The sequence below is a fragment of the Lepidochelys olivacea genome (genome assembly GCF_965140295.1).
Source record: "Lepidochelys olivacea isolate rLepOli2 genome assembly, chromosome: 9".
NCBI classification, from domain to species: domain Eukaryota; kingdom Metazoa; phylum Chordata; order Testudines; family Cheloniidae; genus Lepidochelys; species Lepidochelys olivacea.
Window position 1 is genome coordinate 84119488 of NC_140419.1, and position 18104 is coordinate 84137591.

Sequence of the window (18104 nt, forward strand, 5' to 3'; positions counted from 1 at the left end):
GAAGTGAAATGTACATAACAAATGAAATTTTATGTGTATTTTTAGCTTAATTGTAAACTGAAAAAAAAATTAAAAAGCATTTACTTTTTTCCAAAAATGTATGTCTATTGAAATTCAAGGTGTTTCTACCTTTTCAGATGTAACATTTCCAGCTGCCTATTGATAATAAATATTTATGAACAGCAATGGATCTGTATATCTGTACCATGTTCAGCAGAACTTTTTCAAAGGCTCTACACACACCAAACTGCATTCAACTCAGGTATACTGCTTTTGGGAGAACTCAAGGGCTTGTGGAGACTTGTGCATGTGCTTAGGTTTAAGAACTGAGCACCTAGTTTTACAAACCTGAGCCAATGAGCATCTGGTAGCTATGACAGCTATTTTGTAACACCATATGCAATGAGGGGTGCAAATATTGGTATGTTGGGGTGAAGTCCTGGCACCAACAAAGTCAGTGACAAAACTCCAATTGACTTCAATACAGCCAGGATTTCACCCCTGAAATCCAAACACCCTAATGGTCAGGGTTCAGAGAGATACTGAAAACAGTCAGATAGGAACCCAAGCTGCAAAATAATAAATAAATAAATAAGCCTGGATCCCAATTTCAAGCCACCCAAAGTCTGGATCCAAGGTTATCATCTCCTTCCATTATGAAGAAAGGAGCCATTTGGAAAATATAGATTTGGATTTCTAATTCGAACACCCTTCAATGTTTGGATCAAAGGTTTTGGTTGGAACACAATTCTGTAATATAGAATGAGAAAAGACTGCATCATATTCAGGAAGATACTGATGAGGCAGAAAAATTAAAATGAAGGCTTGGCACGGAGCAAAACAGGTAACTGATCTGGAAATGCTGCTTACTGTAGGACCTTTAGTTTAGTGCTCTTGTGCAGCGAGGGGAGGAAAAAACCAATGCGGTAGCCTGATCTTTAGTAACAGTGAAGTCTAATGTCGCAAACACACAGAATTACACGGGATTTTTTTCTGCAGTATTTATGATAATTGTCTTTAATAATGCATGAATTTTAAAATTGAAAGACTTCTGAAAAGATGTGTGCCTCTAACAGTGTGGAATGTTATGGATGTTAATGTGCAAAGATTGAAACAGGACTTGAGCTATCATCAGTGATTGCAGAACACCTGTTTAAGCTGCTGCTTAAGCAGCAGCTAAGGTTCCAGATAAAGTCACCTTTGCAGGATACAGGCATGCGGCAAGGTACACAGGTATAACATCAGTGGAGTTACTCTGCATTGTTACACTTCTATAAATCCAGAGTAACTAAAATGAGAATCTGGTTCCCAGAACCCACCAAGGGGATATACCCTAGGTAGTGCTCATTGCAGTTGTGATGTCAAGCTGTGTCAGCCCACCAATAACTAATGCCCACTCAAAGCTTTAGAAAAATGGACCAACAGAGAAGGTATAAAATTATTTCAAAATTGGTGGCACCACCTAGGCAGGGAACAGGTATACACAGTGTAAGTAAGGTTAAAAATGGACTAATTAAAAATTAGAAATTTAATTTAAAATCCTATATTTTTCTTGCCTTTATGGAAAAAAAAATTAATACCTCTTAACATCAAGGCCATGTCAAATCCAAACACCAACACAATTATGGAAAGTCACCTTCCCAATGACACAAATTTGGGGCAGTAAGAGAGTGGATTCACCATTGGACTCCTCTCTAGCTACTCCCCACCAACCATTGCTCTGGATCCCTCAGTGGCCTGCCTCTTCTCGCTACTTGGCTCTCTCACCAAGCCCCATTTTTTTTCCCCACCTCTTCTGGGTGGAGAGAACGTCCTTACATCTGATCCTCGACCCCAGCTCTTCGTCCCATAATGCTTACACCCTTCTCTCAGGGCACTAAGTTGCCCTTATCCCTTTAAATTAGGGAGCTTAACTCCATCTTCCAAAGGGCTAACCGGGAAACAAGAGTCTTCGCATTAAGCTGGGTTCCAGTTCAAGGACCCTATAAACAGCAGCCAAGGTCTGCTCTGTCAGACACCTTGCCACTGCCTCCCTGGACTACTACTTACTATTGGCCTTCCCTCAAGCCTTTTCCACTACCCCTTTCTGGGCTCTTTGTAATGAACAGCATCATCCAGGGTTTCTCCTGAGAGATCCAGTTTCTGCCCTTTGTCAGGATCAGCCACAGGAACTTGCTCCAGTCCTGTGTCTTTCAGGTAGCACTCCCTGGTCTTCCTCCTTACCCTGCAGGAGCTTTCTTATTCCTGCAGGTCTTTCCCTTCTCATTACCAAGAGAGACTGTAGAATTCTTCCCTTTCTCCCTGCAACCTCTTTCTGCTTCAGGCTGCCTCTCTTTATAGCACTCCCCAGCTGGGCTTCATTTTTAAATTAGGCCTTGGTTACCCTCCAGGTGCAACCAGGTGGGTTAACTGGCCTCTCAAGCCCACATTAAGCCTTTCACGCACTGTGTGGGGTAGACCCCCCACCACCGGGACCTAAGTGTAAGAGAGCACGTGGGTCACACGCACACAACAGTCCTCAATGAGTATGACAAGGAGAAGCATCAGTTTGTACAGCAGCGCCTCATTGGACTATGATCTGAAAAGCAACAAAAGTAGTTTTGTACTGCACTGGCTTTTTGGCAGTAAAACAAGTTTCAGCTTGATGTTGTTATCCTCATTTCACTACTGACTCAAAGGAGGAATTTTGGGGAATATGTTCAGTCCAATTGTCTCCTATGTCCCATAAAAAACCCTATGTGGATTTCTTAACACAAGCCTCTTAGGGACATTAAGGAGGGTTTTTTGGTCAGAAAAAAAAAAGACTCATTTCCATAGGTTAGATGCTTTTTTGTTTATTTAGTGCAAGTCAAACACCACTTCTACCACCATTTGTGCAGGGTGACTTTCACGAACCAAGGCTCTCACAAATATAACTAGATACAGTAGAACAGGCCAATGCCGAGCACTCTCCCACCTTCTAACACTTCAAGACTATACTGAACAAAATTAAACAGAGAAAGAGCAACTATTACAAATAAGTAGTTACTATTGGAGAATACACCTGGCTGATGTGTTTTGTTCAGGACTGGAAAAAGCAGCCTATTTCAACAGTAATTACTTTCCTCCAATGGACTGGGACCCAACCTTTCTCCTGCTTACATAATGAAGTAGGTTACCATTACAGGCAAACTGGTATAATATGTAAGATACATCGTTCTCTTGTGCAAGAGTAACTCCTCCATACATTGTACTTATTGATGAAGGTAAGTGATAATTTATATATACTGGCATGAAAGACAAATTGCATTGTTATATATTATGTACAGTTGAATATAAGCTTAGGGTTCTTTGCTATACAATAGTTTTACTTTCCAACATACTCTAATAAAACAATACTCAAGTTTTAAACATTTTTACCATTAACTAAAAGAGAAACATGTAAATGAAACAAAACAGCTACACAATCCACTACTGAAACAATACTAACAGAGAAAACAAGAAAACTTTAGTGCAAGAAGTGAGTTTACATCACTTGGCCTTACATACTCTGAGGTACATAATGTGATACAGGATTAGGTGAGGTAACATAGCTGACTTGATGCAACTGTCCAGGATTTACAGTATTATGAAGCCGTGAAGAATTACCATACGATGGATTTGTGGGATGCCAAGGGCTAACATAATGATAGGCAGGTACTAAAGAGATGCAAGAGTCAAACCCAGGTAGAGGTGGCTGGCCATAGGGATCTGTCGCTACTGGATAATATACTGTTCCATGGGGTGGAGGTGGAGGCTCTACATTTTGGAAAGTACCTGAAAACAGAGTTGATATATTTTAACATTTTGGCCATTTTTATGCAATCCTTCATTTTCATTACAACTGAAACAATTTTATGACACTTATGACAACACAGAACATATCTAGATAAATAATTTATGCCCAAATGATGCGTACACTGACAAGGAGACCATCTCAGCTCTTGAATAAGTTTGGAAGGCAACCTGCTCATTCACCGATGTGTCCCATGTCTGTAAGTATTCACTGCCTACTGATTGTATTTCTTTTTGTTGAGGCTCAGAGGAAGGGCAGATCCCCTTTTGAACTTCTCTGGGGGCGGGGGGGGGCTGCAGGACAGTAGGGGATTTAAAAAACAAACAAAAGAACACCTCTCTTTGTAACCTCTGACCAGATACCATGGTGATGGATATGGGGTAAAGAAACTTAATAGGTTATAATTGCAGCAGAACTGCAAGTCTGTGTAATTGTCATTGATCAATTAATAGTTTTGGCAAGATACAGTGACAAAGACATGCCAGTTTCTACCATGTTTACTCCATTAGCCCAATATCAGACACTTAATGAGGCCAGACATCTGACCTTTGACATCATCTACTCCTTTAACACAGTCCCTCCCCTCTCCTTCCCCCTTAACTCCAGATAAACCTATATGCTTCTTACAAAACTGTTGGGTTGGGCTAAGTATTGCTGTAACTTTATACACAGTGGAAGAGAGAGCCAGTGATAATGGCTGTTTAGATAGCCAAGACACCTAGGAGAGTCCACTAACTATGGTTCCAATATTCCCTACTAGTACTCAAAATTTAGGATTTTTTTTTAAAATACAAGCATTATTTTGGTTTGTTGTGGGTCAGCAAAAAAAAAGTGGTCATCACAAGGTGCAAACATTTTTAAACACACAACCTCCCACACAGCTTTGAAAAAAAAGTCCTTTCTAGAAAAGCAGCTAGTCTACCAAGGTCAAGCCAAAAATAATATTTTTGTTTCTTGATGGTGTTACCTAGCCCTGAATATCAGCAATTCTAAATCATAAACTTAAGTAATATATCAGAAACAGCACACACCTAACCCTAAGATAACCTATAAAGGAGCAGGGCTCACAGGCAATTTTGATTTTTTTTCTAGCATCTATCCCTGGCTGCAAGTAATGAACAATAATTTTAAAAATGATAAAAGATAATATCTCGTCACCCACCCACAGAGCATACACTATCCTCATTTTACAACAAAACTCTATTTTAACAACCCCTCCCCACACACACAAGTTGTCACCAATTCCAGAGGCCATTATATGCAATTCATCATTTATCTCATCTAATGGGAAATGTAAACAGGCCCTTGACACAACAGAATTGATTGCTATGGTCCTTTTTCCTCGCTTTGTCAACTGAAATTGTAGACCAATGTGACCAACTGTTGTAGCTCACAGGAGTAGTGTAAACTGGTAAACAGTAGGATGCTTAAAGAAAAGGAGGACTTGTGGCACCTTAGAGACTAACAAATTTATCTGAGCATAAGTTTTCATGGACTACAGCTCACTTCATCTGATGCATTCAGTGGAAAATACAGTGGGGAGTTTAATATACACAGAGAACATGAAACAATGGATGTTACCATACACACTGTAACGAGAGTGATCAGGTAAGGTGAGCTATTACCAGCAGGACAGTGTGTGTGTGTGTGGGGGGGGGCGGGAACCTTTTGTAGTGATAATCAAGGTGGGCCATTTCCAGCAGTTGACAAGAATGTCTGAGAAACAGTGGTGGTGGTGGTGGTGGGGGGGGGGCTGGGGTGTCTGCTGACATGCACGAGCTGAAACTGTGGAAAAGCAGCATCACTTGCCCCATAACCTCAGCCGTGCAGAACACAATGCCATCCACAGCCTCAGAAACAACTCTGACATCATAATCAAAAAGGCTGACAAAGGAGGTGCTGTCATCATCATGAGTAGGTCGGAATATGAACAAGAGGCTGCTCGGCAGCTCTCCAACACCACTTTCTACAAGCCATTACCCTTTGATCCCACTGAGAGTTACCAAAAGAAACTACAGCATTTGCTCAAGAAACTCCCTGAAAAAGCACAAGAAGAAATCTGCAGACACACACTCCTGGAACCTCAACCAGGGGTATTCTATCTGCTACCCAAGATCCATAAACCAGGAAATCCTCGATGTCCCATCATCTCAGGCATTGGCACCCTGATAGCAGGATTGTCTGGCTATGTAGACTCCCTCCTCAGGTCCTATGCTACCAGCACTCCCAGCTATCTTTGAGACACCACTGACTTTCTGAGGAAACTACAATCCATCGGTGATCTTCCTGAAAACACCATCCTAGCTACTATGGATGCAGAAGCCCTCTACACCAATATTCCACACAAAGATGGACTACAAGCCGTCAGGAACAGTATCCCCGATAACGTCATGGCAAACCTAGTGGCTGAACTTTGTGACTTTGTCCTCACCCATAACTATTTCACATTTGGGGAGAATGTATACATTCAAATCAGCAGCACTGCTATGGGTACCCGCATGGCCCCACAGTATGCCAACATTTTTATGGCTAACTTAGAACAATGCTTCCTCAGCTCTTGTCCCCTAATGCCCCTACTCTACTTGCGCTACATTGAGGACATTTTCATCATCTGGACCCGTGGAAAAGAAGCCCTTGAGGAATTCCACCATGATTTCAACATTCTTCTATCCCACCATCAATCTCAGCCTGGACCAGTCCACACAAGAAATCCACTTCCTGGACACTACGGTGCTACTAAGCTATGGTCACATAACCACCACCCTATACCGGAAACCTACTGACCGCTATTCCTACCTACATGCCTCCAGCTTTCACCCTGACCACACCACACGATCCATCGTCTACAGCCAAGCTCTACGATACAACCGCATTTGCTCCAACCCCTCAGACAGAGACAAACACCTACAAGGTCTCTATCAATCATTCTTACAACTACAATACCCAGAAACAGATTGACAGAGCCAGAAGAGTGCCCAGAAGTCACCTACTACAGGACAGGCCCAACAAAGAAAATAACAGAATGCCACTAGCCATCACCTTCAGCCCCCAAATAAAACCTCTCCAACGCATCATCAAGGATCTACAACCTATCCTGAACGATGACCCATCACTCTCACAGATCTTGGGAGACAGGCCAGTCCTTGCTTACAGACAGCCCCACAACCTGAAGCAAATACTCACCAGCAACCACATACCACACAACAGAACCACTAACCCAGGAACCTATCCTTCCAACAAAGTGTGTTGCCAACTGTGTCCACATATCCATTCGGGGACTCCGTCATAGGGCCTCATCACATCAGCCACACTATCAGAGGCTCGTTCACCTGCACATCTACCAATGTGATATATGCTCTCATGTGCCAGCAATGCCCCTCTGCCATGTACATTGGCCAAACAGGACAGTCTCTACGTAAAAGAATAAATGGACACAAATCAGACGTCAAGAATTATAACATTCAAAAACCAGTCAGAGAACACTTCAATCTCTTTGGTCACTCGATTACAGACTTAAAAGTGGCAATTCAACAAAAAAAACTTCAAAAAACAGACTCCAACGAGAGACTGCTGAATTGGAATTTACAAACTGGATACAATTAACTTAGATTTGAATAGAGACTGGGAGTGAATGGGTCATTACACAAAATAAAACTATTTCCCCAATTTTATTCCTCCCCCTCCCCCCACCCCCGCTGTTCCTCAGACGTTCTTGTCAACTGCTGGAAATGGCCCACCTTGATCATCACTACAGAAGGTTCCCCCCCGCCTCCGCTCTCCTGCTAGTAATAGCTCACCTTACCTGATCACTCTTGTTACGGTGTGTATGGTAACACTTATTGTTTCATGTTCTCTGTGTATATAAATCTCCCCACTGTATTTTCCACTGAATGCATCCGATGAAGTGAGCTGTACCTCACGAAAGCTTATGCTCAAATAAATTTCAGAGTAGCAGCCGTCTCTAAGGTGCCACAAGTCCTCCTTTTCTTTTTGCAGATACAGACTAACATGGCTGCTACTCTGAAACATTTCTACTGAAATGGCTCACACTCACATACACAAATGGTCATCCTAAAATACTAACCATTTGCTGTTTCCAGGGGAACTTGCCGGACATCATTCCTCCCAGTGTCAGTGTACAGCTGAGGTACTGACTGATCCACCATGGGGGCAGGCTCAGTGTATGCTGAGTAAGCTTCTACAGGTGATGGCGGTGGTACCTGTTGCATGTACACCATGGAATGCCAATAGCTCTGATGATAATACTTCGGAGATTCGAAGTAAGGAGAGAAGTTTTATAGTTTGTGTGCACACACACACACTTTCCTCCCCCCACCTCAGTAGCACTTAACCATTTACATTTCCAGAAACCTGTTAACAATGTTGATACAGATTATATCTTGCAGACTGCCAGAAAGTCACCAAAACATGCCCACCCCCTCCCCAGCACTTTTCTCAACTGTATTATACCCTCTCGAAGAATTAAAAGTGTCCTCCCTACACATTTTATCATATAGGAAGAGAAGGCATTTTGAGGAATTTCTATTGTGGAAGAGGCTGGCATGAGTCTTAGTCTGCAGCATATCAGCATTATCTATTCCATCAGAATCAGAGGGCAGATGTAATTCTAGTACGGGAGGTACCTCCTGCTGGACACTAAAATCTCATACCACCTTTTTGGTGTACAACATACTAATAAAGAGAGAGAAGGTATTGCCAGTAATTTAGTCTCTATTAGTAATTTCTAGGATGTAGAAAGTCTTATTGCATTCTGTAAGGTCCTTATCCTGACAGGTGCCAAGAACCCTCTACCACCATAGGGTGGGTGGTAAGGGCAGAGTGTCAATAGGAACCCTGAGCACTGGGGCCCCATACCTGGAGAATAATGCTCAAGTTTCATCCCTGAATTATTAATAACTCTAAAGTCAACTAGATCACATGGCTGTTTGAGCATCAGCTGGGAGTGAGGCGTTACTATGCACTTAATTGCTGTAGTAGAGATCAAAAGCTGGTGCCTGGATTCTGTTCCTGTTCAATTGCCTTGGGCAAGATACATGGGGCCCAGGAGAATTTTCCCACCGATTTCAACAGGCACTTGACCAGGCTCTTAACCTTAAAACTTCTCTATGCTTTACCTACTCTTCCCGTAGAAATGGGAAGAACAATGCTTTACCCACCCATCTTCATAAAGCCACAGATACGAAACTCACTACATGTAAATGTTCTTTATGAGTTTCACAATTTACAACTCAAACTTCCTGCATTGTAAATTTAGTCTCCTCAAGGCACCCATGCATGTACTAATAGCCAAATGCACAGGAAGCGAATTCAGAACACTTAAAAGCCCTATTCAGACACATCAATGCATCTGTCAAGACAGGTGATACTGTACAAGCGGTTTACTATACCATATCTGACAAGCACTTACCTGCAATCCCAAATTAAAATAATACTGCAATACCTTTGTATCTGGAATTAGAAAACATACTATAATTACTGAAGATTGTGGACAAAAACCACCCAGAAACAGTCATCTGTTTGTGGTCTTGTTAAAACTATGTAAATGAATAAAAATAAAATTGCTTAATTGGACAGCATTATTTTTTCTGAATGTATTTTTAGAATACAGAGTTCAGAATCTGACTCAATTACTTTCAAAAGTGATATTCTTGAAGTTCGCACATATGTGTAAACAATCTATGCAGTTTAGCACAATAAAAACTGGATTAAACATTTTGACAATACATTAACAAGTAACATTAATAAGCCAAAACTAAAATTAATGTATTACTATAAACCGTTTGCTCAATGATGCTTTTCACAGAATGACTATAATCAATGATTATTACAAACCTTAAAACAAATGAATATATTAAAAGTATAAATTACCATGGCCTAGATTTCCAGAAGTGACTAGCTATTTTGGACACTCACTCAATAGGGCCTGATTTTCGTATTCAAACCAACGCTTTCTGAAAATTAAAGCCTGTTGAAGTTTGTCAAATTGGGCAACCAAAATTTAAGGTACCCAAAACAGTCATTTTTGAAAATGTGGACCTAAAACTTATGTTGGAAGCAACTTCCCAAAGATTTGTAATTTAAAATTAACAGTGTTTTTACATATTAACTAATTTGTTTCTTTGGCCAAGGGAGATAATTGTAAGAAGAGCAGGTATACACGTACAATAGAATCCCATTTATCTGACCCTCCATTATCTGGCTATCAGGGTATGTCTACACTTACTGTGGATTGATGCTGTGGCAATTGATCCACCGGAGTGGGTGGGGAAAAGGTGTCAATTCAGCAGGTCTAGTGATGACCTGCTAAATTGACCGCAAATCACTCTGTTGACTCTGGTACTCCACCGGAACAAGAAGTGTAAAGTAAGTTGACGGGAGAGTTTCTCCCATTGACCGAGTGCGGCGTAGACACCACAATAAAAGTTGCCCTAAGCTACGTCGGCTCCAGCTACGTTATTCACACAGCTGAAGTTGCATACTAGGTTGACTTAACCCCATAGTGTAGACCAGCCATCAGTGTTAACAGGACCACCACCACACACAGGTGCAGAACGGGGCAATGTTTGGTGTGGTCCCTAGATGGTGATACAACACTGCACTTTCCCATTATCCGGTTTATCTGGATTTTTGATTATCCAATCTGGCCTTGGTCCAAATTATATTGGATAAATGGGGTTCTGCTGTAGTCTGCTTTACTTCTGTTAAAACAGTACTTTAGACACAAGAGTCCTATGAAATGACAGCGGAGGTGAGTGTGTTGGCCTGGCCAGAAGAACTCTATGTAAACTTGAAATCTTCTCTCTCACCAACAGAAGTTGGTCCAATAAAAATACATTACCTCACCCACATTATCTCTCTAGAAGCAGAGGTGAAAGTTCCTTATTATGGACTTCCAACATCATGCACACAGAATATGAATGCATACCCATGCACATAGATAGTGGAATACTGTGTTTTTCTTACTTTTATTAGTTTATAAGATTTTATGATAGCTGTGTAAACTTCCACAATATCCAGAAAGATGGCATTTTAATCTGTTAAAAACACGGATAAATCATAATGACCAAAGCTGAAGTCCAGAATTTAGCATACATCTGACTACAGTAAAAAGGTATGGAAAGATGTATCCATTATCTGACATTATTGGGAAATACTAGATTACAGATTGGTTAGGTTTGTTGCCAACTATTCATGGATAATTTACCACCACCACCGATAGAATGTTACTTCGTTTTAAATCTATGGGAAAATTGCTTCACAGAATGTGGCTCAATGAAACTAAGTTTTGCATTCTATGTACGCAAACAATGATAAGGTCACTAAAATACTATGTCCCCAAACTGATTTGACTGATAAGCATCTTCTCTGCAAATAAGAGCACTACAGACCTTTCTCCAAGGGCCTGTGGTCCCTCCATTTTCACTATGAAAAGAAGAATGCATAATGCTAGTCTGAAAGCATGCGGGGGAGGGAGTACTTTGCCAGTTGCCCTATCATAAGCCAGCAGCAATTCATCTGCAGCCACTCTACACATACAGAAATGCATATGGTTATGGCATGTATGACTAGGCCCTAACACCCAAAACTTAATGCTATCTCTGCCCATTATTAATTCCTGCTCTGCAGTTGTTACTCTGAGGCACCAAGATTTGCAGGGCCACCAAGATATACGTGTTGCTAAGGGAAGTGGGGACCTGCAAGGAGCATGGTGGGCAGGCATTCCACACAGTACCAAGATTTGTGGAGTTGGAATTAGGATTCCCCCAAGTCTTCTAGCTCTATGCAATTAAAAAAAAGCATGCCACCTCTCTCTCTACACAGATGCTGACACCCCTACCTTGGAAGGATAGAATGCACCCAGTTTTCTGCACCCTTCCAACTTGCCTTTTCCAATTTGCTTCCATCCAAGGGAAGAGATAATGTAGTAATGTATATGGTACACTAAGAAGTAATCCCAAAAGCGAGGATGGCCTTTAAAAAACTGTTCACTAAGAATAATCAAATGTTGAACTCAAACATACTTCTCCCCAAAATGTGAAATGTCTGGGATATTCACATTTGCAATTCTGGCAGGAATACACAGTTTTTCATTCTACAGTGCAGTTTTGGAAATGGGCAGAAGCAACAATAAAACATCAGCGTCTTTGGCTGGTCTCATAGTGACTACTTCAGAGAGTTAGGGAAAGAAATGGGTAACTTTAGTTCCAGATTAGGGGCCTGCATTAAAGTTAACTGAAGATTCCTCCTAGTTTCTCAGCTCCCTACAGCAATACAGCAAAGAAAAAAAGCTGTAGCACTTATCTGAAACAGACAGATGCTTTGTGTGAACGAGAGAGTATTACCAGTTCAGATCTACAGTGTTCTTCTCTGCATGCCAACTTGCATAGCACTTGGTTTATTGCTATTTGCAGCAATCAGGAGGCTATTTCTTTGGGCTTCACACACAATCCAGGAAAACAGGCAAAGACGAAAGGGAGGCAAAGCTCCACATGACTCACTAAAACAGGTAATCTCAAGATATTCACACATTATTGATTATTTTAAGAAAATGTCAACCACTGCTTCCATTCCCAATCTCTGAAAGTGAATTGAAAAAGTTCTACACCTCCTACATTTTCAGAAATATCAGTGGAAATCTGTTTGGGCAGGACCATGGGACTAAAAAACCTCACTTAATTCTGTACTTCAGGATTTCATTTTATTGATATTATTGATTCATTTTATTGATATTTACAGGTTTTTGAGGCTGTTTCATTTTTAAAAAAGAAAGAATTAAAACCTAACCATGGAATGGAAAGATGGTTAGTTCCTCCATCCACACTATGGCCACCTCTCATTATTTGCCATTTCAAAACAGACCATAATCTATCCAGTTATCTTAGTAAATCTGCATAAATTCTTCCCCACCCGTGCAGGCAAGGAGTTTATGCCCTGAGGGCATCCTAGGGACACTGCTTTGGCTGTGACAAGGTTAACCATAATGCTGCTGAAGCATTAAAGTATGCTGGAAGAGCAACATAAATGCTCTCTATATAGTATCTAGCAGCAGACTCATTTACATTTGGGGTAAATTAAACAATCTAATTTTACTTTTCAATTATTATGCAAATCTATGCAAAGCAAGCACCAGTTCTAAGAGCTGAATGGAGCAACCGTTACATAGTGAAGGTAACAGAACACAAGTTACTAGAGAATGAAATGACAGGCAAATACTGAAGATAGAGAAGTCTGTGGAACACTGGAACAGCAGCAAATGCAGGTAGGAGCCAGTTTTTGTTTACAATGCTTTTTTAAGTTTATAGAAACCAGAATAATCTTCAGTAAAATATAGCCACAATGTGACACCTGCCAAACAGAGCAGCAGTGAGGCTAGTGAGATTCATATATAAATACAAGATAGTAACAGTCACCAAGAATTTAGTGCCACCTTACAAGACCTCAAGAAATAGTTTTCTGGATAAGAATTTTATTAGTGCAGTCTGAGAGGCTCTGATCTGTCTGGAATGCTAATGAAGGGAGGGAGAAACGGTCTCAAACACAGGACTCACAAAATAATCAGATATTGACAACTTCAATAAATATAACTGAGCATGCAGGAAGAGGGTGCACATGCAAGCTTCCTAAATTAACTTGGGGGGGGGGGGAGGTGAAGGAGGGAGGGAGAGGAATCCAGAAGAGATTCTGAAAGTTCAAAGAGATGTGGATGTGTGAAACAGCAAAACACATGGGCCTGGCTTGGACCTCTCTCTGACTCTTGCAGTGACTACCAAACCACACCAAGATGAACACTCTTCACATGCATGTCTGTTCAGTCAAGCTTTAAGCAAAAATAAATAGAGCAAAACCAAATTTTTTTTTCTGTTTTGTCCTTTAATAGTGCTAGATGGAATCCTGCTGATGAGAGTGAATGAGCTGTACAAATTGCACACTTTGTTTTACACGTCAGCAACTGCGGGGTTGGCAGAGTAAAGGTGTGTGTGTTAGCAGGACGTAGTGGGGTACTGCTAAAAGAGGGAAGAGTTCAGGTTACAAGAGCCACCTTAACTGCACATTTCCTGGTTTTCAGACATTTGAGGTTTGCTCAATTTAATGTTCTGCAAAGGGATGACATACCGTTAACTCTTTATGAACATCGTTTTTTGTCACTGAATTTCCTGTTTTGTTTTTTAAAACAGGAAAAAAAAAGATACATTATAGGCAGTAGTTAGTAGTCATTTAGGCAGAGTGTGTATCATGCCCCACAATTTGCATACCAAGCCAAAGCAGCCTGTAGTCAGCAAACCCCACCTCAAGAGATTCACAAGCTGGCACTCTTGGCAGCGCATGCATTTCTTTTCCCTCAGCAGTCAAAGTGCTACTGCAGTCAGTTCTAAACTTCTGCACGACATGTCTTTGTAACCACCACATTGATCTGCCCCAGAAATAAAATTAGCCACCTCTCCATATGCCCTTGCGGCTAGTAAAATACAGACGTTCTCAAATAACCGAAGAGCTGCCTAGCACCTAGGCACATTGCCCGCTGCAGCCCCTTTCCCTCGTCCTATTCCCCACCGCTGCCACACAAAGTCCTGTCTCTAGCTCTTTTGTTCCCAGTAAAAAGAACTTTGGTTAGACCAGCAGCTAACTATTTTGCTGAATTCATAGTAAACCTCATAAAGTAAAAACAAAATTATAATATAACAGACAACCTGAAGCAAGCAATGAAGATTTAGTAACTCATGTTGCACAAGTGTAGAAAGGTTCTGACTAGAAACATCAGTGACAGGGTGCTCAGCAAGGGCAGTGGCATCTTCATATTCCCTCAAACTACCCAGGCAAGCATGAAGTGGCTGCATAGAAACCCTCTTACAGTTTATTTCCTCATTGGTGCATACGCACCATAATCCTTCCAAGCTGCACATTTATGTAGGTGAAGTGAACGTGTTCTTAAATGCTGTTCATAGTTTGGGCCTCCCAAAGACTCAGTGGCTGCCATGCACTATCCTGGGTAAAAACTGATGAATTGAGACCATTTTGACCCACATCACATCAACAGTTTGATCTCAAACTCCACACAAAAAATCTCCCAAAAAACACAACCCACCTAGAAACTTTCAAAACTGGCTATTTCACAGTTCACAGGAAGAATTCACATGTCAAATTTCCACCCTGCTCCCCAAAATCCTTTGATGTTCCCCTTAAACTCAAGTTGCCACCCACAACTCACAAACTGTAGCAACCTCCAGTCACTCAGTTCAGAACTCCCTTTGTCTTTGGTGGGGGCTTGTGATTAACTTTTCCTTAGTTAATTGAAGGGTGAGTTCAGCAGCCATCAGGAAGTCTGATTCAGTCAGTCAGTCGTATCACTCAGTTTAACAGTGCAAGGCAGCAGAAGAAATCCGTTTGAGGGAGAGAGGCTGCTCTTTTGGAAATGCCCAGGTTCAATGACCCCAAATTTGGATCACTAATGCTACCCCCATGCAGGCACACCAAATTTCAAAGCAATCCAATTAGCCATTCAAATTTTAGGATACTTACAAGAGTTGAGCTTTAAAGCATATAAAATGGTGGCGAGAATGGAAACCCTCCAGCCATTTTTCTCTATTGGTTCATGCATAATGTAAAGAAAAAAGAAAGAAAGATGTTTGCTTAAATACTGCTTTCAATTTGGGTCATCCAAAGATTTAGCAGGTGCCATACACTGTATTGGGTAAAATTTGAAAGGTAGAGACCATTTTGACTAATGTGACATCAATAGTTTGATCTCCAGCCCTGTGCAAAAATAAATAATAAAAAACACCCCACGTAGAAACTTTAAAAGGACTGTTTTCGGAAGATGTCTCTCTGGAACCCCTGCTTCAAATTTGGGTCCCCAACGCTGCCCTGCACCCTTCAGAGGGATACCAAATTCAAGTGAATCCAACTAAGCATGTCCACTTTGGAGAACTTAGAAAGCTTGACCTATAAACAGAAGTTGTGACACAACTTATAAAGGCACTGCCGGGCCAATATAATGTGTGTGTCACCCCCTGTTCACAGACCCATGGATGCCTTAATGAAAGCTCCATAGCCATTATAAACTAAGGTAACATGCCCACATACCACAATACTTTAAACACTACATAGGACTCATTTCTAGTTCTCTCCCCTAAAATCCATACTAGACACTAGATTTAAAAAAAGTCTGGACCTTTCCCTAAAAGAAGCTCAAAGAATTCTGTGGAGTGGTTTAATTGGGAGAGAAATACAGAACTGCTGGCCCTCTATGGAAAAGGTCTTCAGCTCACACCTGCTCCAGATTCTCTTCCGTACACTTAACACTTGATTCTGCAAGGTGCTGAAAACCCTTAACCCTCAATTCCTTTTCTCTTCAACGGGAGTTAAAGGACACAACAAACATGGGCTTGATTCTGCAACGTACCACCCTAGTCAAAGGTGCTGAAAAAGGACAAAGCAAACAAGAAGTTGAAATTCAAGACTGTAAGAAGGGAAAACAGGACCTCAGAGGGCACTTGTCCAAGAGGCAGCCACTCCAGATTGCAGAACATGGATGCTGCAAAACATGGCAGCATGACTGCTCAACATTTGGCAAACTCCTGCAAAGGACAGCTCAGAAAAAAAAGTATATTATATGGTCAAGTGGCCTGAAGTTCCCAGTGCACTAGCATGGGGCCTGAATGCAAGAACCAGGAGAACATTATCTTAACAGCTCTCTCAAGATGAAAGAGCCACTCTTGACAACTGCCTAAAGCGGACTCCTCCCCCTAGGTCTATTTCACTGTCAAAAGTTTGGGACAACCTAAAAAATTAAGTTGCTTCCCTACATAGCAATATGTTGAGATAAATAATATGAAAGCCATGTTTACCGCCAGTTCACCTTCAGCTCGCAGGTCTTCATAGAGGGCAGTCTCTCTAGTAGAGAATAAAAAGTGACAGAATTTCTGATGCAGAGTACTCAAATGTCTTTGAAATTCAGGGACAGCTGGAAGAGGCTGCAGACAGAAGAAGTTGCGTGACCTGAACACATTAAATTGTTCAATACAGCGCAAAGAAAGATCTGGGAGCAGCACCATGGCTTTCCCTACCAGAAAGGGAAGTAGTAAGTTTCAGATATTAAAGGACATCGTATAATCAGGGACAGGTGCATGAACAGGCTATAAACTGGGAAGTGAGAACACTTTACTTCAGTTGATAAAGCCAGAGGATGAAATCTGGGCTCCACTAAAGACAATGGCAAAATTCTCATTGATGAGGCCAGGACTTCCCCTGTATTGTACTTTACTGTCACAAATACTATGGCAAAAACAATTAATTTATTCTTCACTAGCTTCTTATGTGAAACAACAAAAAAAATCATAACAAGAAAGTGACTCACAGCTGAAACAATTCTGGGCTTCCCATTATTTCTCCACAAGTTAATTACTTTGCGGAATATTCCATTACACACTCTTGAGACCTCTGCACAAGCTTCTTCCCAAATTGTGAAATTAAGCATATCCCAACGCCATAACCAACCTTAATATTCCCTTCTCCTCTGCATCATCTGTACAGAGCGATGTTTCCGCACTACAAGTATACTGTATTCAGCTTGTTGTAGGACAGTGGTCACCAACCAGTAGATCGCGATCAACTGGTCAATCCTGGAGACTCTCCCCGTTGATTACGATCTCTGGCTGCTAAATGTCCCTGGTGGCATAGAAGGGCTGCCACTAAGGCAGGCTCCCTGCCTGACCCGGCCCCACGCTGCTCCTGGAAGCAGCCAGCATGCCCCTGCGGCCCTGGGGGTGGGGGGAGGGAAGAAGGAGAGAGGACGGGGTGTCCGTGCACTGCTCTTGCCTGCAAACACCGCCCCCGCAGCTGGGAACGTGGATGGGGAACTGTGGCCAATGGGAGCTGCGGGGGGGGGGGTGCCTACATAGAGGGACAGTGCCCAGAGCCACATCTCCCCACCCCCCCAGGGTTCACTAGGGTACGGCCCCTTCTGGGAGATGCATGGGGCCAGGGCAGGCAGGGAGCATGCCTTACTTAGCCCCACTGCGCCGCCCAAGGCAAGTAGTGCCTGGTGGGAGCCCAAACCCCACCCTCAGCCCCCTCCTGAAGCCAGAACTCATACCCCCTCCTCCACCCCGAGTCCCCTTTCTAAGCCAGCACCCCTTAACCCCTCCTGCACCCCAATACTCTACCCCAGCCCGGAGCCCCCTCTGCACCCAAACACCCTCCCAAAGCTTACACCCCTCACCCTTTCCTGCACCGCAACCCCTGCCCCAGGCTCAGCCCAGAGCCCCCTCCC

At 42.1% G+C, this 18104-nt stretch overlaps 1 protein-coding gene across 1 annotated transcript in view; it reads right to left on the minus strand.

The window, feature by feature from the left end:
* Positions 1-2823: 2823 nt before the first annotated feature.
* Positions 2824-18104, minus strand: part of LOC311526130 (UDP-N-acetylglucosamine transferase subunit ALG13-like) — a gene marked incomplete at its 5' end in the record, with an annotated part of 39565 nt that continues 24284 nt past the window's right edge. The window contains 3 exons of the mRNA XM_084638851.1: positions 2824-3795; positions 7899-8079; positions 9243-9283. Coding sequence (XP_084494977.1) covers positions 3521-3795; positions 7899-8079; positions 9243-9283 — 497 coding nt within the window. The 3' untranslated portion in view covers positions 2824-3520. The remainder of the gene's footprint in view (positions 3796-7898; positions 8080-9242; positions 9284-18104) is intronic.